Genomic DNA, 27,501 nt, shown 5'->3' with positions numbered 1-27,501 from the left:
ATCTAAATTATAAAAAATATATATAATATATATTAATTAAAATTAACGGTTAAAATAATTGATACATCAGTATTTGATATATTGTTAGTCAGAAATTTTTATGATTTATAGTTATCAAATAGTTATTAATAATATTTTTAATTGTATAAAATTTTATTTAATAGTATGAAATTATTCACTTTTTTTTTTTCTGGTTAGGCCAATATTTAATAAAATTGCCGATGGCAAAAGTGGAAATAAATGAGAACATATAGTCATATATTTTTTATTCATACTGGGCCACTCGACTGGGCTTGTTAATGAGCTAATATGTTGGGTTATGTATTGTGGGAAATAGTTTGAAGAAACGCTATTGCAATATTTGAGCCCAAAAATAAGCCGTGATGAATTAAATTTCGAGAAAGTATGGCGCTGGGTCCAGGCCAGATCCCGGATGAGAAGAACTTTGAAGTATTTTGACAGAGCACCTACTCTTTGGGGACTCAATCTATTCATACTATAAACTATAAAGTGATAAGTACCGTGTCAATTAGTGGTGAATTATTAGGCGTTAAAAGGGGATAAGAAGTTGGAACTACGACAAAGAAGATGAAGATTGCGGAAGGTTGGGCTGCTGGACGGGGCCTGGAGCCAAGCTTGGTTCGGGTTGGGCTGTCCAGCCTGGACATTGTTCAGAAAAAGGTAATTTCATGTGTATCAAAGCTTCAAAGCAAAATACCAAAAAAAAAAAGCTTCAAAGCAGACAGGACCAAATGATCAAAACAGAAAATCTCATTTTATTTGGGGAGTTTTTGTAGTGTTACTAATACTAACTATGCTGGTCATAATAAAATAAAAGAAACGTATAGGGGTTAAACCGAAAAGCAACATGAAAGTCACAAGCCTGTGCCAGCCGGTGGCAGGCGTGCCAACCACCTCAATTGGACAGGTGTAGGCTAGCATTCACCAGTAGAAGTGTAGAACACCTTAGAAGCTAGAAGAATCGTGGTGGGGAGCAGACCACTTTTTTATGATCCAATTCGTACTTTTATATTATTGCAAAGTTGATTGTTCCTTCTCCATTGGCTTTAATAGAGTGAAATTTTGGGAAAGCAATGGGACATGGAGGAAGAATAATCAACTTTGCAATAATATAAAAGTATGAATTGATAAGAAAATTACGCCCAAATTTAAGACCTTATATTTATAAAAATATATTGAGTTTCAACGATTTTTTATTAAGTTTGATAAATATATTTAAAAAGAAATAGTATTGGAAGCCTATACTATTATGGTTTCTGAAATTCTTCATGCTGTATCAAGTAAGTTATAATTATCACAAGATCGATAACAATTCTGTATTGACAATTAAAACTAAGTTGAAAATTAAAAATCGACATTTTTATTATTCTATTGTACAAATTAATTGCAATGCTAAAGTCTAATTAATTACAAAGCTCCATTTACTGTGTCCACAAAAAGGTAGAGACACAATAAATCAATTGGTTGGGTTTGGTGGTCTTTCTAAACGGATATAATCATACATAACTCCTTGAAATTGGTTTATAGCTCTAGACTGTCTCAGATAAATGATATTCTTTCCTTTCACAAAGTGATGACTAGGCACATCAATACTATACAGCCTATGCAATCCATGGATTCCATGTCTTGCTATGGCATTATCTCCTCCTATTGGCCCTGTTCCAAAATGGGCAGGATAAACACTTGGGTCATTGAACCGAACCTGATCATCAAATATAAAAAAACATGTTACTAATAGTGTGCATAGCATAAAACAGAGCCATAATTTGGTCACAGGAAATCATGTACCTGAAGTTCAGCATCAGCAGCAGATGCTAGGGCTAATTGTAGTGTGTAGTTCCCTTCTATTATGTCATTGCGATGTTCAAATATAATTTGCCACGTTGTTGGTTCGTATGTCTTATTCCCCATATTCCTGCATTCATGGTCACATCAATGTTATTCGCTATAATCTATATAGTTATGGACAGAACTTAATTAATTATTACCTTGTAACATGGGCATAAAACCAATCTCTATTGTACTTGTTGACACCAACAGTGTAAACAAGATCTTCATTTGGATACATGTCAGAATAACGTTCCCACAACCCATATTGCCTAAACCTGTCAAAAAAACAGACACTAAAATGGAGAGAAAAAAAAATGTGCAGAATATATATATATAGTTGGAGCATGTTATTAACTAACTTGTCTTTGCGTTGTTCAGTGTATAATTTGTTCATGAGAGTCGGGTAAGGATCTGGTACGTAGAACTCTACAGCTGTTCTGTCTGGGATACCAATTTCCCATATGGTTGGTCCATTTCTAGGAGGACTATATACAAGTTGATCCAATTTGATGACTCCTCCTAAATGTTCAAAAGAAATTCTAATTTTTAGTTGAGGTAATCATCATAATATACATGATGATAATGTAATAAGATAATTTAATTGTACCTGGTGTTATTGTGATTGTAGAATTATATTTGTAATCACCAAGAAAGCCAGGTACCCAAGCATACAAGTTATAATCCCCAGGTACAACATTTTTAATTGCAAAGTATCCTTTGGAATCAGCTTGAGTCCAAAATTGGTAACCCTGCATGTGATAATTGAATGACATATTCATTCATTCAAGAAATGAAATTCGAATAATGGAAATGTACCTTGCTCTCTTTCTGCCATGATCCTGCATCTCCAGGTAATGCTAGTCCAACATAAGCATTGTTAGCATACTGCAATCTCCCACCCTTAACACACCTGCTACATTTTATATAAGTTATGGTGTGAAATTAAATAGAAAAAATAAACATATGAAAAACATTGTATCAAATTGTTGTACCAATCTTGGACTAACAATCTTCCTAACACTGTTCCTCGTTGATCGGGTGGAAAGTAATCTGGTGATAGTGGAAAATCGTAAGGCCAGGCTTTGACTTCTTTGGAGAGCTAATAATAAAAAAACAAATAATTAATTATTGAAATTATTTTTACCCTCAAATAATAATTAATATGTAAGAGAGAAACCTGGTTAATAGCATCTGACCAGAGAGACAAGGGATCGTCAGAGATTGAAGCAGAGTTAAGATAGACAAAAACAGGTCCAAAAACCTTTTTATAAGTGTCGCCTTGTTGGAAAGACATAGTTACTTCTTTGCCGGCATAGTGAGTGCTGACAAACATAGAAAGAGTAAAGGGACCAACGTGAGAAGTGAGGTCTTGCTTGATGGGGCCACCATTGCGGAACTCATTGGAAGGAGTAATTATCCAGAAACCCACCGGTTCATCAGGCTGAAGGCTAATCCATCCATGAACGTTGTTTTCATTGTTCTCACATGAGTATTGATATTTGTCATCCACCTGAAACCAACACAAATAATTACACAATAAAACAACTCAAATCATTTACACATTTACGGGTCCTTTTTAAAGTACCTCTCCTCTAAATTGAGGGTTGCTTGGTTTCGTTAAGAGAACGGCTTCAGGGTAAGCCAGAATTTGTCCCGTTTCTCTATCTCTCATTGTTGGCATAGTTCTTTGTCTCGTACTAGATAGAGCCATATAGCTGAACCTATCTTTCAAGAGCTTATAAACAAATCTAATTTGATCAACTTCCACGCCTGGAAATCCTTCATCAGGCCGATCAAATATTGCATATGAATAAAATCCTGAATCACCTCTTCGCAAAATGTACCTGTATATGTAAATATTACTACTACTACTACTTCATTCATTCACAGCATTATTAACTCACAGTGTAGATACCTTATGTCTATATTAATGGGGACATTTGAGCCCTCCATGGAAGCTGTCCATGCCCTTAAAAATGAAAGCTCCACCATATTCTCGTCAGAAGCTATAACCGAAAAATTTGTCCCGTGGATTCTGCACTATGCATCCATCAACATGTTCTACTCAATTTTAATTATGATGTGTTTGTTTATTGTTTAAAATAATGAAAACATAAATACAAAAACATATATAGATTTTGAATTTTTTTTTTGTTTCATGTCTAATATGTGATTTCTAATTTTCAAGTACAACACTAAAAACATGTATTTTGTATGTAGTATGTCCTTCTAAATTTGATTCATAAACATAGATTTGTAAATATAGACAGTGATCAAATACTACTCTCTTCTCATGCATTATTTTATTTTATAAAAAATACTATATTTTATTATAATATAATCAATTAAAAATGATTATTTAAAGATGACTTTGTGTTTATACTTAAAAAAAATGTGCACAAAAATAAATGAATACAAACATATTTTTACCTTTGAAAGGTACTGGGTTTTCCTGGTTCATTCCAAACAACATCGAAGTACCTGAAAATATAAAGACGTTATATTTGTTTATTTGATTTGAAGTATGTAGCTTGCTTAGATTTGATTAGATACCCTCTATCTTGTTCTTCATTTTGAGGTTCAAGTACATTCTCAATTCCGTTATAGGATACACCAATGACATAACCCTCTGGTATAGATAAAGTTATTGAAACGATACCGTTGTCAATCACCAACTGAAAACAAATAAAATTCAAATCCAGTTATATTAAAGTCAATATATTAATTAAATAAGTACTTCTTAGTTTTTTTTCTAATAAAAATAAAACTTAGTAAATTAATTGATTTAATTCATTATTAATTCACCTGCTCATGGTTTTCTTCATTAAGCTTAACTGCAAAATTGGAAGATGATGGTGTTTGTATACTGTTGTTTTTTCTTAAACTTTTTCTGAAATAAAATGAATACAGTACATTAAAAAAAATATATTACAACAATAATAATAATAATAATAAAAATATTATATAGCATTGGCTTGCGTTATCAACAGGGCAAAAGAAAATAAGAGAAATTAAAGAATTTGATGACGGCCAATTGAATAGCAATACATATTCCAGTTATGGTCAAAGTGCCCATCATTTCTTTTTTCAAAAGATTGCTTCTTGTAACTTGTATTATTGCTACTGTAGTTAGTTAATGGGAGAAAATGTAGTCTCTGTTATTGAATGCACGTAGCTAGCTGCTAATTTCTATTCCTATTCCTAGATACTATATATCCTAACCAATATGGGAATTGGCTAGTGTAATTTCACTTTCACAGTTGAATTATGAGAATTGATTATGTTATGCTATGTTGCTAACTTTTTATATTGCAATATCCCACATTATATAGAATAAGTTTAGATATACCATAAATCTAAAGAAATAATAACAAACACACAACATAAATTTTAAACCTCTATTTTTTTAAAATTTTGAAAATATATTCTTTTCTATAAATTATTGGTTGATAATCTTTATAAAATTAGGTAACCTTTTACTTGGAATCAATTCATGTTTAAAACAAAAGTTGAACCTCTTAATCCTATTTCTATTTCAGTTTCAAAAGCTTAGTAAGAAGGTATTTACAAATCATAAAAATCTTATTTTAATAATAAGATTCGTAATAGAAGAACCTATAAGATTCCTTCCAAAATTGATAGATAGTAGACATATAGCTCCTTAGAACAATGGCCATCGATGAGAATTGAGAATGCAGTATATTTATTAAATACTCTTCTATCTTATCACATGATAATAATAAAGAAGTCTCATGACCTATAAATTCAACCCAACAGAATATATAAATTAAGTTCTAATCATTATTATCTTATTTTATCTTATTTTTATGTTATCTTCTTATCTTATTTTTACTTTTACTTTTATAAGCAATAGTTTTACTTTCATAATTTTTAATAATTTTGTTAATACTGAATTTTATTTTAATTCAAGAACATAATAGTTAGTTAATTGCATTTTCTAGATAGAAATTATATGTGCAGCACGTGACACCAGAAGTGTCAGAAAGTGCAGGGGAAGATGTGTAATATAATATATAGGTTCCTTTCTTTTCATGGCCCCAAGAGAATCACTAACTTGCAAAGTAGCTTTTCAATTGTGATTACGGTAAAAGCAATGAAGACACCACAAACAAAATTTCTATTTCAGAAAAGGAATTAGGTAGATATTATTGTGGTGACTTCTTTGTATAAAAATAATATTATAAATTATTAGATAATTTAATATATTTAATTAAATTTATTAATTTAAATTATTTATCGATTTACAATATCATATTTGTATGAAAATGTCATCATATGAATATTTTTTAAGATATTATCAGCCATGGATAATTATTAGATTTTTTTGTTCGAAGAAAAGTTATTGAATTTTGATTTTTTTTGGTGATTTTTTTTTAAAAAAACATCTCCATAAACATAAAAATAAAAATCAGTTTTAGAGAATTGGCATGTATATTGGTCAAATAAATGTTCTCATGCTATATTCATATGTAACATTCCTTCAAGAGATTAATAACATAATTTAAGGGTAGTGGATAGATTTATTAGTAACTTTTTTTATTTTTAATTTATGAAAAGATATAATATTAATGTCTAATGTAATTTTTAAAATTAAATTGTTATTTTTTAAAAATTTATTTAAGTATTTATGAAAAAATTAAAAAAATTACTTTTCTCATAATAAAAAATTTTTTATCATATTTTTTTTAAATAAATATTTTTAAAATTAAAAAATTAAATACAAAATATTTTATTTATAAGTTACTTTATATAAGCATTTATTATTTAAACTATTTTTAGAAAAAAATTTAATTATACTATTTAAACAACTGGACCTATATATAACAAAAAATTTTTGATTAAATAAATGTAATAAATTTACTAAAAGTTATAATGCATGAACGAATTAAGTATTTTGTTGATTAGTAATTAAAAGTTTTTTAGAGGGAAAAATATGATTGGTAAGTTATCAATGCGTAGATTATTTGAAAATGTTCATTTTCGTATATCCTTCAATGCCCTTCAATTAAATATTATTTGACTTTGCTAATATTGCAATCTTCCATCACTTCCATTGCTTACTTCTCAAAATTTAATTTAATGATATAGTATTTTAAGTGATATCACATTTATTACAATACACACCTCATAATTTTAATTAATTACTAGTATAATAAATTTATGAAATTAGATCAAATTAAAAGAAATTTTATTTTAGTATTAATTTTATATAAATATTTAGTAATAAAAAAAAATTAGCCAAAAATAATCATAATTTATCTTATTTAGTATTCATTAAATTTTGCAATAATTAATGAAGACTAATAAAGTAAATTCTTACTATTTTTTTTTATATCCTTAGTATTACCGTTAATTTTATTTAAATTTATAAACTTATTATGTTAGTGACTCATGAAGAGTGTCAGGTGTGGTGTCAACAAAAATAAAAAAAAAATTAATATGACTAACTTAAACGAATATAATTAAAAAATTATTTAAAGAAAAAGACGAATTTAACTATTTTCTCGTCAAAATATTGAAAACATTCTTCCTAATATAATACTTGTTAACTTATTTCTTTTATATTTTGTTACATATATTTTATGTACTATTATATTCGTGATTAAAACAATAAATATAAATAACCTTTTTGAAAGAGGGTAAAACAAAAAAGAATTCAGGAGATGGAAGTCCTAAAAAGTTGTCATGTGAGAAGAAAAGAAATGGTTACAAAAAAGACAAAGAAACCGTGACCTTTTTTATTTTGCTTATAAGTTTTTTTTATTGTTTGCTTATAAACTATAGTTGTCATGGAAAGAATAAAAACAACATCATCAACATAGAATGTCTTCATTTTAAAAAACATTCATACATACTCCTCTCCACCTTGTTTTATTTTCTTTTTCCTTTTTATGTTCTCTCTGACACACGTAAAGATTATTAAGCACCAAATTAAAATGCAAAAAATGCTATATAAGCCAAAAGTTGAGAGATGAATTGATGATACAATTACCTTAATGTTGTCTTATCAGAAGAGGAGGCACCAAGCAACAACAAGAAGAAGAAGCAGAGTTGCATAGTCATTCCAAACCGCCACAACAAGAAACCTTGTTTCCTCAATGTTATTACCCTTTAAAAAATCATACATATTAATTAATTAAAAAGAAAAAACAATAATATTAATATTAACAAGCTTCATTTGAGAGATGCAGAGATTACAAAATGGCATAATGAACCAAGAAAATGCCGTTTGAATGGTTGGAAAAGTAAAGAGCACTGTGAAACTACCTTAGCATATGTTGATAATTAATTAAATTAAATGGAATTTAAGAATAAACAGAGAGTTTTGTAAAAGACATGGACGAACCTTTAGGAAAAAGTGTTTGTTTTTCAGTTGTTTCTGAGATTTATAGAAGACGAAGGTGAATGAGCAACAACAGAAACAGGGTATGGGAAATATAACAAATGTTTTGTGTTCTCTCTCTCTCTTTCTATAACTCTCTTCGTTACTTTAAGTTCTCTTTGGAACCTTAATAATTCGCACCTTAAAAAAACGTGCTGACATTAACATAATGAGAAGTGATTGGCCTATATATAATATATAACTGGAAACTCAATCACCAAAACAAGTAAACAACTCTGCCTTTTCTTTCATGCTACTACATTATATTTTTCGGCTATATATTCTATTATTTAATTTATCTTTTTTACTTTGCCTAAATGGGTTGGGAAGCCACATACAGCTACCCCTATTTTTTCTATGATTTCACATTAAGGAAGTCTTCCCTTCAGCGTAGGACATTGTCCACTCTTCAGGGTCATATCGGTCTTTTACAAATAGTCTTCGAGTTTCAGAAAATCATTTGCAGCCCCTCATACATGGTGTGGTTAGGTGGAGACGTAGAATAAGGTAAGAATCTCAAAAGAAAATGTAGTAATAATGATGTGTTTACTGAGAAAATCAACAATAATTAATTCCGAATAAAGCAAATTGTTGACCAATATTTTTTTTCTTTAATAAAATAAAAAAATATAAGCTTATGTTAATGAAGTTGTTTTGTGGCGTTATACCAAAAGGTTGACGAAATAAGAGACGTGACTGGTGGTAAAATTGATATAATACTTGCCCCGAAGAACTTCTAGTCTAGTCTTCTAATTATAAATGGTACTTGGTAAAATAATGGAGGCGTTGGTATATACCTAATCCTTCTTGTTAGAAAACCATAACACTTAGTTATGATCATTTCATAAAAAAATGCCTAACATGCATACAAAGTATATTATAGTTCTGTTTTACTTAATACATTTTTTTTTAATATCATATCTAGTCCCGAACCATAAAGAGAATAGGTAAGAAAAGAATAGCCTCGAATTGAATATTATTTCGTCAACACCACCCCAAAATGGAGAAAAATTAATATCGTTATTGGAACCGCCCCCTATAACAATCGACAAAGTTATTGACAACCAAATAAATCCAACATTGGTGTGAGTTGATGCTCCATAACCATAAGGTCATAAACTAACTTAAGTTGATCCAGTAATTAGTTTATTCATTTGTTTAAACAAATGTTGGATTTAAATTTTGTCTTATACATATAATAATTTATTGATTAATAATAAACATTTGAATTTTAAAATTCATATCAGCAACGAATTAGTCCTTGAAGGCTTGAACAGAAAATAATGTAAGCAACTAAAAAACAAAGCGATAGTTCTGTTTATGTGTGAATATGGCACCCACTATTCCTTGTTGGACGTGGTTTACGGGCAAAAGTAACTCCCGTGAGACCTTTGCTTAGATCATTTGTACGATTGTAAGAATAATGATTGAAAATAATTCTAAGTTTCTAACTCATCGTATTAATGATCCTTTAAATATTTAAAAAAATAACATTTAAACATATATTATTTCTTAAAAATATAAAAGAATGATATTACGTACTAAAATTTTAAATTTTAAATTCTAATAATATAAAAATAAAATATTAGAAAAGTGTTGGATAATATTGATAAAAATTATTGATTTTTTAATAATTTTTAATATAAAAAGGTTAAAGCTTTAAAATTTTATTTATTTAAAAATTAAAAAAAAAATAAAAAATGAATTAAAATTTTTAGTTATTCTTTAATTTGTTTTGAAAGTAAAAAAAAAATTGATGAAATAAAAAATAATAGGTACTCACTATAGAATTAAAATAATAAAATTTATAAAAATTACAAATGTAATAATAATATTTTATTACTATTTATTTTAGAAGATTTCTTTCTACTTTATAAACCCTAAAAGCCTCTGAAGTCTGAACCACTACTTTTTTGTTTATGTGGGGGCACTTCTGTTTTAGCCTGGGATGTTTCATGGTAAAGTACAATATCTAGAGAACAGGACCGCATATTAGAAAAGTGGGACAACAACATTTAATTATGCTAATTAATACTTTTTTGGCCCAATTGTGGAAGCTTTGGTGACAAAAAGTGGCTTACAATACTTTCCATTGGATGAATTATATAACTAATACGTTTTAATAAAAATATTGGATAATATGTAACACTAATTTGAACTTTTTAAACTTATCTTCCATTTTTTTAAAAAAAAATAAAATTAAAAGTGGGATTGGCCTAGCAAAAAAAATTGTATATAACCAGTTTTTAACTAATTTGTGCTATTAAAATTAGGCAAAGTCTTTGGTATAGATACCAAGGTAGTATCTACATGTGTAGATAATGGGTGGCAAGCTGTGGCAATGACATGTGGCATATGGAGGAGACAAAGTGATCAGGCATTAACAGGAGTTGCAGGAAAAGCTGATGGGAGCACGTGAGGGAAGGGGTTTGGTTAGATGGGGTAATTAGGTGTTAAAACTGGTAATCACTTTTTGCTGATTAGGGGCCCAAGCCTTGTGGCTCGTTTGGTGTTGTTGGACCAAAAATTTTGATCTATTATGAATCTGCAAAAAAAATAAAAAGGATCCAGGTAAACCTCAAACCTCCCTCGTGACCCAACCCCCTAACCTTGTTCCCTGAAACAATAATTCATACACATACAGGAGACAGCCGATTGAAGGAAACCCCCACGGTGACGACCTCCGCCCAGCCCTGCAAGGTAGCCGACTGACAGAGATCGTCGGCGCCGACGCCGTCCAACCTCGCAACCACTGCAGCTTCTTCCTCCATCCTCGCCGCCTAACCCAGATCCTCCATCGTCACCGCGTGACCCAGTAGGTCGGGAGGTCCTCGCCCGGTAATCATCTTTGCTGGCTTCTCGGCACGGACCCAGGTTAGTGGCTTATCGTCCTCATCTTCACTGAGGGTGTGGTCTTCTTCTTCGCTTTTGCCTTGCGTTTTTGTTCTGAAGTTGGGTTCTTGGATTCTTCTGCTTGGACCTTGGGTTGGGTCTTGGTTTGAAGATTGATTCCGTCTGTTATTTGCAATATTAGTACTGTGGAACTTTATATGTATGGTTGCTATGGGTGAAAACTCACTGTGTTAGGCGGAGTTTACACTGTGAGGTTGCTGATGGCAGAACCTTAGTCTTATGCTAATGGTGGAAATTTGTATATTGTTGAATGCTATAAGCAGAATTTGAATGTCTCTGAAGTGGCCGGATCATTGAAAATTTGTATATTGTGTTAGGTGCTTTATATGTGGGTAGAAATGGCGATAATTTCCGTTGGTGAGATGTATTTGTAGAATTAATTACAAGCCTTAGGGTTTGATTTTGGTAACGTGTGATTGAAGAGGATTCTTACTGTGCTAGTCAATGCCGGACTTGGATAGATTAGTGAAAAGAAAGTGTTTGACCTTTTCTATCAGCAAGCATCTCAAGAGTCAAAGATGCAGTGGTGGATTGGATTTTGATGTAGTGAAATTTATATTGATATGTTATCAAATTTGAGTACTACTACTTTTGATTTGTTTGGATTGCTTGTTCGGTGTGTTTTCAGTTTGGTGATATGTTATATGTCTTTGAGAGTTTGAGGTGTAGTGATCAGGATTGCATTATGATCCATGCCTGTTTGGGTATGCTTGAAATGATAAAATTGGTGGAAGGAGTTGTTGGCTGATTTTTTTTTTTGGGAAGTTTTGTTGTGATAATAAGTGGAAGTTCTCACCTTGGATGGTATCTAATCAGATCAGTCACTTTCCAATAAGAACAGTTAATTTATTAGTTTTAAAAGATGTGCTATATATCTTTCGTCATTTTTCCTCTATAATTTATAATATATAATGGAATTGTATATAGAAAAAATTCTTGGATCCACAATGTTTAATATTTTTTTATGTAAATTATTATTGACTAAATACTGACAAAAAAAAATATTTATGTAGTATTGTTTTTAATTTAATTTAATCTAGTGCTTGATTTGGTCAAATTCCCTAAAGTAACTTTAAAAGAATTGTTTAAATAAACGGTTTGCTTAAATGGCCGAAACAAAAAAACAAAAGTAAAAGGTAGTAGTAGTTAAGATTTGTTGTGTTAATGAGTAATGATATCTTCTTCCTTCTTGTTGATAACTTAACCAAAAAACCTCTATGCTTTCATGAACTAAACCAATCAAAACAATTATGGATAGTTCAATTCAATGGTGAATGTTCTAGCTAGTGAAGTAGAGATAGATCCCTCACAAGAAAATTGCTTTCAATCACCACCTTCTCAATTACAACTTCAACCTTATTCCCATTCTATGGCACCACCATTTTCGTCTATATATATACCATACCAATAAGTGTTATTCGCTTTCTTGCATCACGTGTTGTACTCATACTCACCACTCTCCACCTACACACATTAATATTATGGCGGATATTCTCTCTTGCCTCTGTTTAGTAATGTTTATTGAAATTATGTACATGTTCAATGCATAGAGGTTAAGGCTGTTGTGGTTCTCTGTTTGTTAAAATGTTGTTGTGTAGAGGCTAAGGCTGTGCATGAATATAGCAACTTAAAAGTTTTCTTCTCAAATAATTCGAATGTTGTGTTTTGAATTTTCGAATGAATGATGATTTGGTTATGGCCAATTATATGGTACGGAATTATGGATGCAGATTGAATAACTTGATGACAAGTGGCAAGAAGGTTGGTTGGAGGTAACAGGGTCCGCAGAGCTCTGTAAGCATGACTCCCTTGGTTGCGGAGGTTGTAGCCGGCTAATGAAAACAAGGTAGAATGACAAGAAAGTTAATGGAACCCGAATTGGATTATGAAAATGGGCTGGGCCGTGGTACTTTGGTTTTTGGTTTGGGGTCATCGTTGGTGCCAGCAACAATGGAAAGTAGTGGCTTTGTGAGACGTCTATAGTATCCGCGGACTATGAGGCTGGATTTGGATTGGGCTGGAAGGGTATTGGGTTGGGGTAATTTTGTTTGGGCTTAGGCCAAGACGGGTAAGAGTTGATAGGTTTAACGAGAGTGCAGCAGCTGCCGTTCTATAAGAAGGAGAACCCTAACCCCAGGTAATGAAACCTAGCAGCAGAAACGTCGACCCATTGTTACGGATGTAACGGTTAGGTCTGTAAGGTAAGTCGTCGGTCTTGTGGTTTGGTATTTCACAAGTGTGAATTTCTGAATTATATATATTGTAACGCCACTGTGTGTCGCTCTGATTCAGTGTTTGATTAACTGTGAGGTGGGGCTATGAGTGGGGGAGAGATCTGGATAACCTTGAAAGAAAGACAACGTGGGATAAGGAAGAAGAGATCCGGAGCTATCACGGGGGCGATTACCGTTGGTATGTGCGATGAGGAGGGATTTGTGTAGGTGGCGTCAACTACATCTTGAAAAAAAAGGTACGTTGAATTAGCAATGTTTTTTCTGATATATGAATTTTGGTAACGAAGGAGGTGAAAGGTTTGTCGAGTTGATGTAATTATGTTATTTTATATAAGTTATGTTTATTATAGGATGTTGTTGTTCCGGAGGTTATGACTGATGAAGACCGTGACCGAGTTTGTGTTGGTGGTGCTTTTTAACTTCAACCGGATACCAGCTGAAAGGTTAGTGTTGATGAATCCAAGTAAAGTGACCAACTCCATACTGTTCTTGTGAGTATGTTATGTATGAGTTAGAGAATCAAATGTAAACCTAAATTTACGTAAAAACTGCGTTTTCAAAAGACTGACCATACATTTTTGCATCTATGATTTGCGATCTGTTTGGTTGATGCTTGCATGTTGTCCAGTTCAGAAGGCAAGAGATCTGTTTAAAAAATATATAAAGACTGTAGTGTAGTCGAACATCTACAATTAATTAATGTTAGGATAGTCGTGGGTGACGGAATGGAACATAAAAGGAGGGTATATGTGTATGGGGAATTGCATTATGGAAGGATTTTTTTTAGGGAGCATGATTGCTGTTGATGTTGGATTTTATGTCCATGTTTATCGGCTGACTGATTATTGATAGTCCTATCTAATTCGATTTTCTATTTTTTGATTTCTTACTCGGTTCCCCCGCATTGGAATGCTTCGCCTCAGCCGCGAGAGGAGAACGGAACGAGAATTTCAACACAAAGGAGCAGCCAAAAATTTGTTTTGCTGGGTCGTGGTTCCGTCCTTCTATACCTCTTGACCTATCAGTTAGTAATGTAGTAAGTATTCATGGGTATAAAGCTTTCCTGGATGAAGAAAAGTTTTTTGTGTTCCAAACGATCATTTGTATTGTGGAAAAAAAGAAAAGCGAAATAATCAATCAGGACATGTATAGATTGCATTCATCAAAGTGAAAATTACTGCATAAATTAGAAGTCGTTAGAACAGACAATACTGGTGTGTGCTTAAGATTTCTGTCCCTGTTGTTAGTAATTAGTTGAGTACGTGCTGCCGTAAAGTCAGGTATATTTTTAAAGGATTTTTGGAGAGGGGTGTCGGATCCGATATAGGTGAAGGCATCAGGCGGGGAAGGAATAAAGGTAAAATGGAGTAAGAAGGATATGTTAGTGTTTGGTTTAATGAATGTTGGTACAGAATTGTAAAGCTATTGGGTCTAGGGCATTGGTATTTTGTGATTTTAAAGTGTACCGGAGGACCTAAATTTAATTTCCCGGTGATCCGTTCGAGTGACTCGGATATCGATTACTCGAGTGTGACAGGTTTCCATGACGTTCACCAACTTGTGGGAAATAATTTTCCGAATCATAAGGGGGGGAGCATTATGGAAACCTCTCACACTTGAGTAATCAATATCCGAAGCAATCGAATAGATCACGAGGAGATTAAATTTAGATTCACCATTATACTTAAAAATTACAAAATACTGGTGCTTTAAGCTGTATAGCTCCACAAGTCCGTGCCAATCTGCATTCTAGTAAACATTATCGAGTTCTTGGTTGATCCATTTTGCTTTTAGTCCATTCGCGGCAGAAAAAATACAACTATATCGGATTTGATATTCCTTTCCAGTTATTATGAAAAAAAAAACTCCGGAAAATTGACGCAGTTGGCAACACGTGCTAAACTACATATTAACAAGCGACAAAGAAGACTCATTATTAAGATGGATGATGAACCTCGTTTTCTGTTTGATTATGGAATAGTAAATTAATTTTTACTCGGCAAAAAACTGTTATATCGAATTTTTTAACAGAATACCTTATATGAGTTATGTTAATTTCTGACATTAACTGTTGACGAGGACACCGAGGAGGACGAGGCAATGTCATGCTCTGTGGTAATTACTTGGTGTTGCATGTAGCGGCAGAGGAACAACATCTTCTGTGGACGCTGCAAAGAATAGTGGAACATGTCCGGGTAAGAATGGCTACCATTGAACTGGTTACTGGGGGATTCAGAATCTGGCCGTGTCAGAAGAGTACGATAGAAAGCAGCCTCTTATCATGGTATCATTTCTTTGTTAAATTATGTGTGGAAGTAGGTGTGAAGGTTAGTATGAGATTTGTAGTAATGGCTGTTCTCTTGAATTAGGTAAATATCCGAGGCCGCTGTTGTGAGGAGAGTTACACGTGACTTTCTAAATTTGGTTGGTGCTGCTGCTTTCAAAACTTCATCGTCGCGCATTCTTCAGCAGCTCATCGTTGTTGCTTGTGAGGTGGTATCACGAAGCTTGGGTTGCTCCGATTGATGATGTTCACTTTGTCATGAAGGAATCAATGGCTGTTAAGTATGATTAGCCCTGACGGTGAAACGCTATGGTGTCACGCACAGACTATCTGGAGAAGCACTCAATTAGGGAGGAGGATCAGTTGGTGTCGTTGTTGCAAAGTTTTGTATTGCTTTTGCATGCATAGGTCGGATGTAAAACGTAATGTAATAATTGTATAAATAACTGTATTTGTTGTGGTTTTTAAGTTAATTCTGAGCCTGAGTGGCAGTGTTATCGTTTAATCGCCGACTTGTGGTAGGACAAGAGACTCACTAGTCTAGCAACCTAAGTAGGTGGACTAGAGACTCAGTAGTCTAACAACAGTTCACTCATAGAACCATGGTTATTATTACATTGTTAGCATGTCAACTATTTATGGTGAAATCAACTGTTTATTAATTTAATTACGATGTTATTATTAATTTCATTATTATTATTATTATTATTATTATTATTATTATTATTAGTTGTTGTGGGAGTTTTTGGGTTGTTATAATGATGCATCTATAGTGTGAGTTCAAATACATGAGATTAGGTCTCACAAAAAATATGAGGAGATTTGGATGGGTTATGAAAAGAGTCAAACAGGACATCAGAAGAATTTCAGTTGCACAAATGACGATGAAAGTTTAGAGGGGACAGTTTTGGGGGTGATAATGAATAAAGTTAAGAATTCTTAATTTCTTTCGGTGAATACCTAATGCTTATTTAGTTCAGAATTCTTAATTTCTTTTGGTTACTGTTTGAAAAGAGTAACATGTCATCATGGTCCTTGAAACAGTTTTTAATTCATATATATTGGTTTTTATAAAGAAAAAAGAAACAAATATGATGGAAAAGAAAGCAAATATCTTTTTTTCCTATTCAATTGAGTAGTAGTTGAATCATGTATCTAAGTTACATTAATAATTGGTTAAAATTACATGAGGTACTAACCACGTTGTATTTTTTGTATGATTTTATATCATAAAATAATAACCATACGATTAAGGTGTGATTGGTTGACAATTCTAGAGGCAAGTATAATTTTCTTGCACACAGGAAAGGCCAAAAAATGAATGCAAAGTGACATATTTCTCTAAAAAAACGCTTCGCGGTTTTAATGAAATTAAATGCAAGTGTATATAGAGAGTTTCAGACATTTGTTTTTTGTTAAATTCTTATTATCCTATCGTTAATTAACTGAAATAAAGTATACAAATATAAGAACATATATTTATATGTTTTTGTTTATATTTTCTTATTTTCATTATTAGTTGTGAATATAAAATATTATGTTCTTGTTTTTATGTCGCTGTCATTTTAAAACTTTTGTATATTGATAATGTAACAAATTTTACTGGATTGAGTGTTTGTCTAATATTTTTAAAATATTTCCGTTTTTGTAAATTTAAAAATTAATTTCTTAATTTACTTGCTGACTAAGTCGTCATATTTATAATCTATAATTTATTATTAATTTATATTTTATAACGCATATTTTTAAATGTGAGTAAGGAAACAGTTTAAAAAAAATCGTTTTTTCATTTTATTTGAATATAATTCGTGTAATGTTACACGTGCATTCGGATTCACTTTTATTTTTGGTTGGGCCGGTGGGAGGGGGAGGGGGTGGTAATGGATAAGAAGAAGTGTAAAATACTTTCCGCATACTTTATGAAGTATAAAAGGCCATCATCTTACTTTTCGTAGTGGTGTCAGGACTGTTGGTTTCCTTTGCAATCCTGGAAGATACCTCAACCGTTGCATGCGTTAATGCTCATGGCGAGTGAAGGTGGTCATTTTCCCTTCTACGCTGTTCGAAGAGGACGTGTCCCAGGAATTTACAAGTCATGGGAGGATTGCGAGCTTCAGGTGAACGGGTTCCGGAACAATGAACACCGTGGCTTCCATTATCTGTCGGAAGCCTTGGCTTGGCTGTGTAGTGCAAAATCTCCTCCTGCTCGTCGGCCAACACCACATGCTCAATCGGTGACAAGAAGACCGTCCAAATTGCTAGAAGGTGCTTTCCGTGAACTCCGATCGTCTCAGAAAACTTCATCCGTCGTCATGGCTGCTGAGAATTTGGACCGTGGGGATGGTAGTGGTGGAAGCAACCCCTCTGGAGTTACTGGTGAGCACGACGTGAATTTTATAATTTTCAAATTTGAATCGGTTTTTTCATGTAGCATTCCTGTAAATGCAGAGTTTTGGTAATGATGTAGATTTTAATTTACTCTAAAATGAACCAACTGGTTTGGCTCGTGCAGTTAAGGATACCGGGACAGATGACCGTTTTGTGTATCTGGAAGATATGGAGTTGATGTTGATGAGGGCGTGCTCCTTTCTTCAAATTGGTTCTCCGGTTTTTGTTCCTCAGGAGATCAACACGAACGATGAGTGTGTGCTGTTCGGATTTACCGTGGTCCTGCCTCACAACAGCAGAGGTATAGATCTCGTGGCTCATGGTCCTCTGTGTTATGACGAACGTGTTGCTCGTCAAGAAGTTTCCTTCACAATGCTAGATAGAGTTCTTGTTGCTACTGGTTATACCATTCATGATTACAACTATCGTATCCTGACCCGGGTCAAAGAAAGTTTGAATAAGTCGAGGGCTGAAGAAGTGGGTAGATTATGGGAACGAATTCGTACACTAGAAAAAGAAAATGAGGAACTTTCTGGACAAATTGAAATGTTTCGGGAGATGTTAGAGGAATAGGTTGCATGCTGGGGGATGTAATGCATGTTTTGGATGGAGGTATTCCAGTATTTAGGATTTCTATGTTAGTGTATTTTATGACTAGTAATTTGGCTGTATTTTGTTAATGTTGTGTTGCTGGCTAGACTTACTGGGTGGTTGGTCAATATCCGATTGGGACTAATATTAGTGTTGCTGTCTTGTTCATGTTTTGCGTAATGACTTACATTAAATCTAGTCGTCAATGTTATGCCATTTGATTTTGGGGTTAGATACGCATGTGTTTTCATGATAATTTATGTTGAAGTCGCTGCACATGTAATATCCAAAGGACTGGAACAAAAGAGGATCTCTTAATTTTTTGCATAATAACAATCTATTCCATTATGACCACTTAACTCTTTCATATTGGTATAGTAATGAAAAATTGTTCGATGAAAAGAAATTAGTATTTTCTAAGAGGTTGCTTCAGCCTCAACATTTTTTCCAACCTAAGATATGTCAATGTCTACTAGATCCGTGGGTCCAACTTGTTCCAAACTTACCAGCGTTAAACTCTGAGGGCAGAAATCACAATGCCATAAGGTTGTGGTTCTGTTGTCTAATTTACAAATACAGGTTTTTACTCGGCCCTGCAAGGTGGGCCTCATGAATGACATTTCCATTCAATCAATCAATCTTTTGAGGGGTTGAGTGTTGCAGGAGGAGAGGGTGTTTTGGAAGCAACATCGCATAATGAATACCTAGGAATGTGTGCGAAGCAAGAATCCAATTTCTGAAACCCTCTCTCTCTAAAATGGACCTGCTTTGCTGCTTTTTGCTGAATACTCCTACCGTGTGCTTCTTTTAGACTGTGACTTTACCGTAGTACTGAAAGCCAATATTCTCATGAACCTACAACAATTGGGCCCTATGATATACAAGCCCATTACATCAACGTTTTCTTTATGAGGTATTTCATATCTCCAAAATACTGTATCTGAGAATCTCATTATTTGGACCGTGCAAAGTTGGCGCCAAGTACGTTGTTGCAATCTTCTGTGCTCTGGGTCGTTCGAGGCAGACATGAAAAACAAGGGGAAGGCTCCTTTGCAGAAGGTTGGGGCTCCTCCTGTGACCTCAAAAGATGACTCCGGTGTGGAAGACGCAAAGCAGATGCCGGCTGTGACGGAGGAGGCATTTTCCACATCAGATGATCTTGTCCTCGACGTCTTCAACAAAGTTCGTGAGGTGGGTTGCATAAGGATCAGTTCCAAATGGTCCTATCTTGTTGATTTTATATTTAAACCGTGTGTATATTTTGTTTGTATGACATTTGTTTTCGTTGGGTTTGCAGATTTTGCTCAGATCTGATGGAGCAACTAGGTCTGTAGTTGAGACCCAGGCAGAGGAGATTAAGAAGCTTAAGCGTACGGTTGACGGTCACGGAACCCTACTGGAGATACTGTGGTCGGAATATGCAAAAGGACGAGATAGGCCGCTAACGCACCAGGAGAGGTACGGTTCAACTAAAGCTGTTGGTGTTCACGATTCAAAGAAGCAAAAGATGGAGCGGCACCGAAAGCTGAAGCTGGCCTCAGACGATGTGCACGAGGTGGATTTAACCACCGATGTCGATGCTATAATAGCGAAGATCGGTGCGGGGATGAATGCTGTAAACACAAATCCCAACCTTCCAGAAAATACTGACATCAACAATGGTACAAGGCCAGTCGCACAGTCTAGCACTGTGAAGCAACAACCACTCAAGGTAGCAATGCTGCATACTCTTCACTGATGGTCTCTCACATGAACACTGTATTATTTGGAGGTTCTTAACAGGTATTTTTCTTTTTGAGGAGGAGCTAATGCTTATTTGTTTCCTGGAATCGTTTGAAAATTTTTTTTGTAGCGGCGGCTAGAGTTCGTTTCTGGCAATGATTCCAGTCCATACCCCATTCGCGGCAATGCTCGTAACGAAGTCCCTCTCTTTTATCGAGTTGATGCACCGGGCTTCATGGACGGTGGAGACCTCCCACATGTAAGTCGTATAACCTCCCTTGGTTCCGCGTTTGTGTTCTTTACACGACATTTGTCAGTGGCAGAAATAAAATATCATGCCCGAAACCTGTGCAGTGTATTGAGGTTGTCTTCCGCCCTCCCGCCGGTGTCAAGTTTATGACTGTTGAGTTAGCGGTCGCAGCGTACGTCTTCGGTCGGAAGTTGTCAATGAAGTACGTTCCTTCATTCTTCAACTTACCTTAAAAGTTTGATTTTTGCACTTGTTACTTGCATGTCCTTGTGGTTTGTAAAGGTTCTTTAGCCATCACCGTATGCATGTTACCTTCGTGACTTCATTCCTCAAGTTGGTCATTAATTTGAGTCTTTCATGAAGTATCATAATAAGTCATCTGTTTAGCACTGTGTATTTCTTATTGGCTAATTACATGAAGGTTTTATTAGTTCGTGAAATTTTGGGTCTTTCTGCATGGCTACGCACCAAAGTTTTCCATATTTTGCTCAATCCCAAATGGTTTAGTGATGCTGCCCCCCCTTTTTTTTCGATTAGTGGCAAACTCAAAGAAGCATGCATGTTCAGCCCATCAAAAATTCAAGTTCTGTAAGAATTGGAAAATTAAAGAAAGGCCTTAGGCCCGTTTCCAAACTACATATACTGCAGCCCAAGAAAGTTAGATTTTTGGCTGATCCACTCCAATCAAATTCCCAAGTCCATTAAAACTTAAGAGACTCATCAAGTCCAACGGAAAACTACTTGCCATATAATATTTACCAAAACCATGCATTATAAATAACCAGCATGAGTAATTCGTTGTAATGTGTTTCAGAACATTCCTACTTTTACGTTGAAGTCTCAATAAATTTATTCCCTTTACTTTGCTGCTATATTTTCCAAGTATTCGACCCTACGGTTTGGTTTCTTTGATTCCGATTTCACTTGATGGAACCTTGCAGGGAGGTGCTGATCCCCAATGAACACTGCCAGGGAGACAGGCAGGCTTTGTGGACGTTGCGACCTGGAGAAGAAGTTGTGGACGATGTAAATTATTCACTCACTACTATTAAGTTTGCTCAGTGTTACCTGTCTTAGTTTAAGCATTTGTATTCATAAGCTTTGTTTGAACAGTCACTTTTTACGTCACCTGTGACGCTATGTGCAGGTCCTGACTCTGCTGGCTACTATGTTGACTGATGAGCGAGCAGATAGGCGCATCTGGTGGCTTCCAACGACATTTGCAGTATGTTGCCTCAGACCCGAAGCATGGGATCTGTCCGCCCGAACTTATTTATACCATTCTGGACTATATTAAGTTTTTAAAACGATGTTTTAGCAACCATTGGCCAACAGCTTCAACTTCTCTTGTGTATATTGTAATCATGAGTGCCAATATCGAAAATAACGGACAACATTCATATTGCAGCAGGTGGCCCTGAACCCAGTTGCATTCTGTCAGGAGACATTGTCCTTCATCAGAGAACACTACATGGGCTGGGCTGATGACCTCACCAAGGTATACCCCTGTATTCCAAATGACTATGGAGTTGTGGTTTCTTCCATCTATACATGTCCCTGCCAAAAGTAAAAAAATTTTTTCCCGCAGATATTTGTACCGATGCACTTAAATCGTCATTGGTATCTAATGATCATCGATATCCAGAATGAATCCCTGATTTATCTAGACTCTCTCAAGTCACAAAGCACACGGGCCGCCAGGATCAACCAGATGTATTTTGTGGTATTTTGACATTGTCACAATCCCTCTTGTGATACTTAATAAAGATGACCAGCAACCTTTAATTTCACTATACTTGACTCTCATGCCTATTTGGCATTGCAGGCCAGGTACATTCAACAACTACTGCGAGAAGGAAAATTCTACGAGAGGCCAGAAATCAAACCACCTCAACTCACCAATTTCAAGTTTTTAGAGCCTTCGACGGGTCAACAAGCACCATCATCCAATGATTGTGGCATATGGGTTGCCCAATGGATGGAGCTGTCACACCTTTGGGGATTCTTTGACTTGGAGGTATGTGTAGGTATTCTTTTAAGCGGACTGCAATTTGCTTCGTGTCCACTACTGCGTGGGTTTATGTCATCTTGTGACTTATATTACATTCTGTCATCCAATATGTTTTGGAAACGCCCTCAACCTTTGAACCTGTTTGGAAATAACACAATGGCTCATTTTATTGTTTTTAGAGGGTTGATGATGAAACTCGGATGAGGTTGGCCGTGGATCTAGTTATGTCGAAGTCGAACCCTAAGAGGGAGGAGGTCTGTCAGAAGGCTGGATATTTTTGGGATAACTCCGTGAAGAGCTACTTCGACAGTGATGTGTGTGACGCAAAGGATGGCGGACAAGAGGATGCAGCAGCCGGCAGCATGAGCAGCCAAAGCCTAACCATCTAAGTTAACAACGTTGAGGATTGTGTTTTTTTGGAAAACTCCTCATGTGTGGGGACGAACTTCGTTCTCCTAACGCGCTATTGTGATTCCAAATATTCCTTCTATCATTGCATGCAACCTTTTGTTTTTGTTATGTTGCATGCAGTTTAGGGGTATTTTATTTTGGGCGACCAAAATTGGTAATTAAATTGAAAAGTGCTATTGTCATTCCAAATATTCCTTCTATCATTGCATGCAACCTTTTGTTTTTGTTATGTTGCATGCAGTTTAGGGGTATTTTATTTTGGGCTACCAAAATTGGTAATGAAATTGAAAAGTGCTATTGTGATTCCAAATATTCCTTCTATGATTGCATTTAACCTTTTGTTTTTGTTATATTGCATGCAGTTTAGGGGTATTTTATTTTGGCCTACCAAAATAGGTAATTAAATTGAAAAGATGTGCCACACTGATGGCCTCAACCCATTAGAAGGGTACATAATTTGTGATGGATTTTAAATCATCAGCTTTGACTAATATCAATGAAACCTTTCACACAACACACCTTCTAGTCATGCCGGGATATCTAATTTAGTTAAGCGTTAATTTTCTTAGACTTTATAAATATATCAAAGTTTCGGATTATCCTTGAACTCTTAATTGTATATGTTACATGTTAGAAATAATAAGCTTAACTAATTCTCTTTGAAGAAAATGTGCAACTAAAGTTTTTAAAATTTTTAGTTCTCCTTCTTTGTAACTTAGGAAAAAACCTTTCAATTATTCCATAACATTTTTTACCTATAGAAGATATTGGTATCCAATTAGGAATATGTTGTAAACCAAAGTAAGAAAGCACATGCCATGTCAATAATTGAAATAACTTATAGTCGAGAATTGGAATTAACGTACACTCGAGAAATGTTTACTAGTACAATAAGAAAAGATTTTTCATTGAAGGTGAAATTGTAATACTCCAACTGGGCAAACTTAACTTCCCTGCATGCATGTTCATGGTTGAGACAAATGTATGAAAACTTTTATAACTCTCCATGGGTTACATTGCGCTGGCAATGCCCGAAGAAACAAATTCCTGTACCCGTTGTCATTGTAAATCATCTGATATTTCTTTAGCCTTAAAATCCAATGAAAAGTGGGAGCAGGAAAATTGAAAAAAATTTATAAATTGCGTGCCTAACAAACAGAGATGCTGCTGTCTTTCAACATGCCCTCAACTGCAATAGTATTTCATCCAATATGTTGAGCTATAACAACACCATAATTTACTTTTCATTCTAACTTGGAAGCAGCTGCACAATTCCGAGCATCAGCCACATTAACGGAATACAAACAAAGGAAAGTCAGAACCCTTAAAAGGTTTGTCACGTATAAAACATTTGTCCATCCATACAAAGAACACCATGTGCTCCATACCTTCAACAGCGATCTTGTAACAAGCGCAATATTTCCAACACCTAAAACAAAGAACCTGACATTAATCCAAACTCACCCAAGATTAATGAATCACAGTAATTACTTCCACTGCACGATGACTATAACAAAATCAAGTACATCCAGCTATTTTGCAAGTTCCATACCAGTAAACTCATAATACAAACAGCACCATCAAATAAAAGATCAAGGAATTCCCAAACACAATATCCGCCACAAAGCATGTTCTGCGGATGGAGAAATCAGAACACCAGGAACAATCAAAAGGGAGATTAACAAGCCACAAGTCGATTACCTCAATGTTCCAGTCGACGGTGTTACCCACTCCGCGCATGTTCCTGGTTTGGCTTTGCGCCGTGCCTATTACATGCTCCCATTTCTCGTTAGCTCCGCCATCTTGCTCACTACGACAATGATCTCCCTCTTCTAACCGTTTGCCTTGATCAGCGTGCACGTCAAAGTGCGGAGAACCAACCTACATGACAACAAATTTGATATAAAATTGCTTACTTAAAGAGGTAAAACTAATTAAGTAGTGACTATAGGGCTTGCAACCAAGTGTTTACCTCGAGTTTGCTAACTGTCGTTTCCTTCTTCGGACATTGTTTATATCGTGTCGAGGTTGACATTTTTTGTGGTTCCGTGCACCTCCGCTTTGTGTGCCCGGTTTTCCTGCATCTCGTGCACTTTCTTTTTTTACCTTTGTGTCCCCGTGTGCTGGGTGCCCCTTTGGTGCGCACAACGCTTGGATCCCGAACAGCGCCGGCAGCATTCTGACTCCTATCCATCGTGTCATTGCCGCTGCGGGCTTCTAGATCATAGCAGATCTGCCTGATCCCGCTCATGCATTTCTTATACAAATCGTCGTTTTTTGATCCGACGAACAGCATCCACTGCGAAGCGGCATGCAGGGCTCCATGTCTCAACAAGAAACCCCGCTCATCCTCTAGTCCCGTCTTCTCAGTGTATTCGTTGACTGTCTTCACATCCTTCCTCCATCGTCTCAAAATCAAGCTTTCGGGAATTCTTTTTACGTGCTCGTGCTTCATGACAAAAAACATATGCCTGCAAGGAAAACCTTCTTTCTCCCAAAATCCACATCGACATACCAACCTACCTCTTTTTGGATCATACATTGCCACCACATTCTGCCCGGGAAATCCATACTCCTCAACCGTGTACACCATGGTTGTTGAGACCCTTCGTTTGCTTACGAAGTTAACGATCGAGATAGACTCAATCTCCTTCTTCACTTCCGTGAATATGACCTTCGTGTACACCGATGCAGCAAAATGTTCGATCGGATCAAGACGGGTCGTCAAAACGGGAACACCGTAAATTGAACTGAACTGTGCAACCAGCTCATTGTTCCGGTACTCCCGTACTAGTAGCTCCAGGTTTTGCACAAGCTCTAGAATAGTGTGCCTAGACGACAAAAATTTTTTTAGATGGGAATTTATTCCCTCACACCGAGACGTCGTGCGAAACCCAGCACAAAACTTGCGACGCAAGTACGCATTTGCCCACATCTTCCTCTTTTCATACAGCTGTAACGCCCAATACTTATTAAGTAACCCAAACTGTTCAGCAACCTGTGCCCATTCACACTCAAACTCTTCAACCTCCATGTCAGCATACAACCACTTCGCAAAGACATCACGGAACATCTGCTCGTTGCTGTTCGAGGTCACATTCTTCTGCAGATGCCATGCACACAACCTATGGGTTGCCTGGGGCAACACCTCCCTAACTGCAGCAATCATTGATTCATCTCCATCGGTAACGACTACAGAGGGCAGCTTCCCACACATGACTTCTAACAAGTTCTCCAACATCCACTTGTATGAACCGATTGTCTCATCTAAAACCAAACCGAAACCAAAAATTGTTGTTTGCTTGTGATTGTTTGAACCTAAGAATATGACAAGGGGTCTATTGTACTTGTTCTTCTTATACGTCGAATCGAATGCAACTACGTCTCCAAAGTGTTGAAAATCAACCCTGCTAGGACCATCTGCCCAGAACATGTTTCCCAACATACCTTCCTCATTCAAATTGTACCGGGCCATAGACATGGGATCGGCAGCTGCCTTGCCTTCCAGGTATACTATAGCAGCGTTCATGTCTCCATCAACCACCTTTGCACGCTTCGACCGATCCATATAGTTGTATGCGTCTTTCTTGGTAAAACCCAAAGAAGAATAACCACCCGCAATCCCAGCCATGTACCCCAATATCTTAGATGTCGGAAACCCATACGTATGCATTCCATCCATGTGGGCCTTTGCAGAATCTGATATCACTCGAAAACTTCGGATCATATGAACCATTCCCGTCGGTATCAACTCGTGGTTATGCTCGAGGATTACTTTCCGAACCTTCCAAACCGAGCTGCCCTTATCAAGGTATACAGACATCAGGGCCTGGCAATTCGTGCGTGTCTCAGGCCTATGGCATCTCTTCCTGTCTAGCCTGTTGTAGTGTTTTCCATCCCTTAGGCCAGCCCGATTACAGAAGAACCTCCTTCTCACTACACTCCCATCTTCATTCTTTGCATAATCTCCCTTACGGACCCCAAATCCGTTGCATTTCCCTAACCTACCATAAAACTCATATGCATGCTCTTCACTTCGAAACACCTTTTTCATTATGTCCTCTGCACTCAACCCAGTCATGTAACCATATTCACGACCATCTTCATCCGACAACAACTCAGCCTTTCTTAAGTCATTCTCGTCAACAACGTTGTTGTTTGAAACGCATATCTCGTTTTCACTTTCATCTGCAGACAAACCGTTTGCCTTGCCCATCCCACCATAGCACTCCATCTATTAAGTTGTAATATTTGGTTTTTTAAATAAAAACTTTTAACTTGCTATATTCATGCACAGCCTTAGCCTCTACACAACAACATTTTAACAAACAGAGAACCACAACAGCCTTAACCTCTATGCATTCAACATGTACATAATTTCAATAAACATTACTAAACAGAGGCAAGAGAGAACAACCATCATTCGGCAACAAAGGGAAGTCA

General features: G+C 35.5%; 2 protein-coding genes across 3 annotated transcripts; both read right to left on the bottom strand.

The window, feature by feature from the left end:
- Positions 1-1,379: 1,379 nt before the first annotated feature.
- LOC130969358 (probable rhamnogalacturonate lyase B) lies at positions 1,380-8,400 on the bottom strand. 2 transcript variants are annotated; one of them, XM_057895035.1, is made up of 15 exons: positions 8,219-8,400; positions 7,865-7,981; positions 4,657-4,741; positions 4,405-4,526; positions 4,282-4,332; positions 3,767-3,886; positions 3,437-3,695; positions 3,029-3,361; positions 2,844-2,950; positions 2,668-2,761; positions 2,459-2,600; positions 2,211-2,370; positions 2,010-2,126; positions 1,810-1,936; positions 1,380-1,723 (listed from the first exon to the last, which is right to left on the bottom strand). In XM_057895035.1, the coding sequence occupies exons 2-15, from the start codon at positions 7,933-7,935 to the stop codon at positions 1,478-1,480; spliced, it is 2,034 nt and encodes a 677-aa protein (XP_057751018.1). In that variant the 5' UTR covers positions 7,936-7,981; positions 8,219-8,400; the 3' UTR covers positions 1,380-1,477. The 2 variants fall into 2 exon arrangements, with proteins under 2 accessions (XP_057751018.1, XP_057751019.1); XM_057895036.1 differs by lacking the exons at positions 4,657-4,741; positions 7,865-7,981; positions 8,219-8,400 and having other exon boundaries at positions 3,767-3,891; positions 4,405-4,442.
- A 15,902-nt stretch (positions 8,401-24,302) lies between these two features.
- On the bottom strand, positions 24,303-27,292 carry LOC130967085 (protein FAR1-RELATED SEQUENCE 5-like). The gene is made up of 4 exons (XM_057891906.1): positions 25,031-27,292; positions 24,760-24,939; positions 24,585-24,691; positions 24,303-24,501 (listed from the first exon to the last, which is right to left on the bottom strand). The coding sequence occupies exons 1-4, from the start codon at positions 27,290-27,292 to the stop codon at positions 24,303-24,305; spliced, it is 2,748 nt and encodes a 915-aa protein (XP_057747889.1).
- Positions 27,293-27,501: the final 209 nt, after the last annotated feature.

Source organism: Arachis stenosperma, chromosome 3 (genome assembly GCF_014773155.1).
Source record: "Arachis stenosperma cultivar V10309 chromosome 3, arast.V10309.gnm1.PFL2, whole genome shotgun sequence".
Taxonomy (NCBI): domain Eukaryota; kingdom Viridiplantae; phylum Streptophyta; class Magnoliopsida; order Fabales; family Fabaceae; genus Arachis; species Arachis stenosperma.
This window is presented reverse-complemented; position numbering and strand designations above follow the sequence as displayed.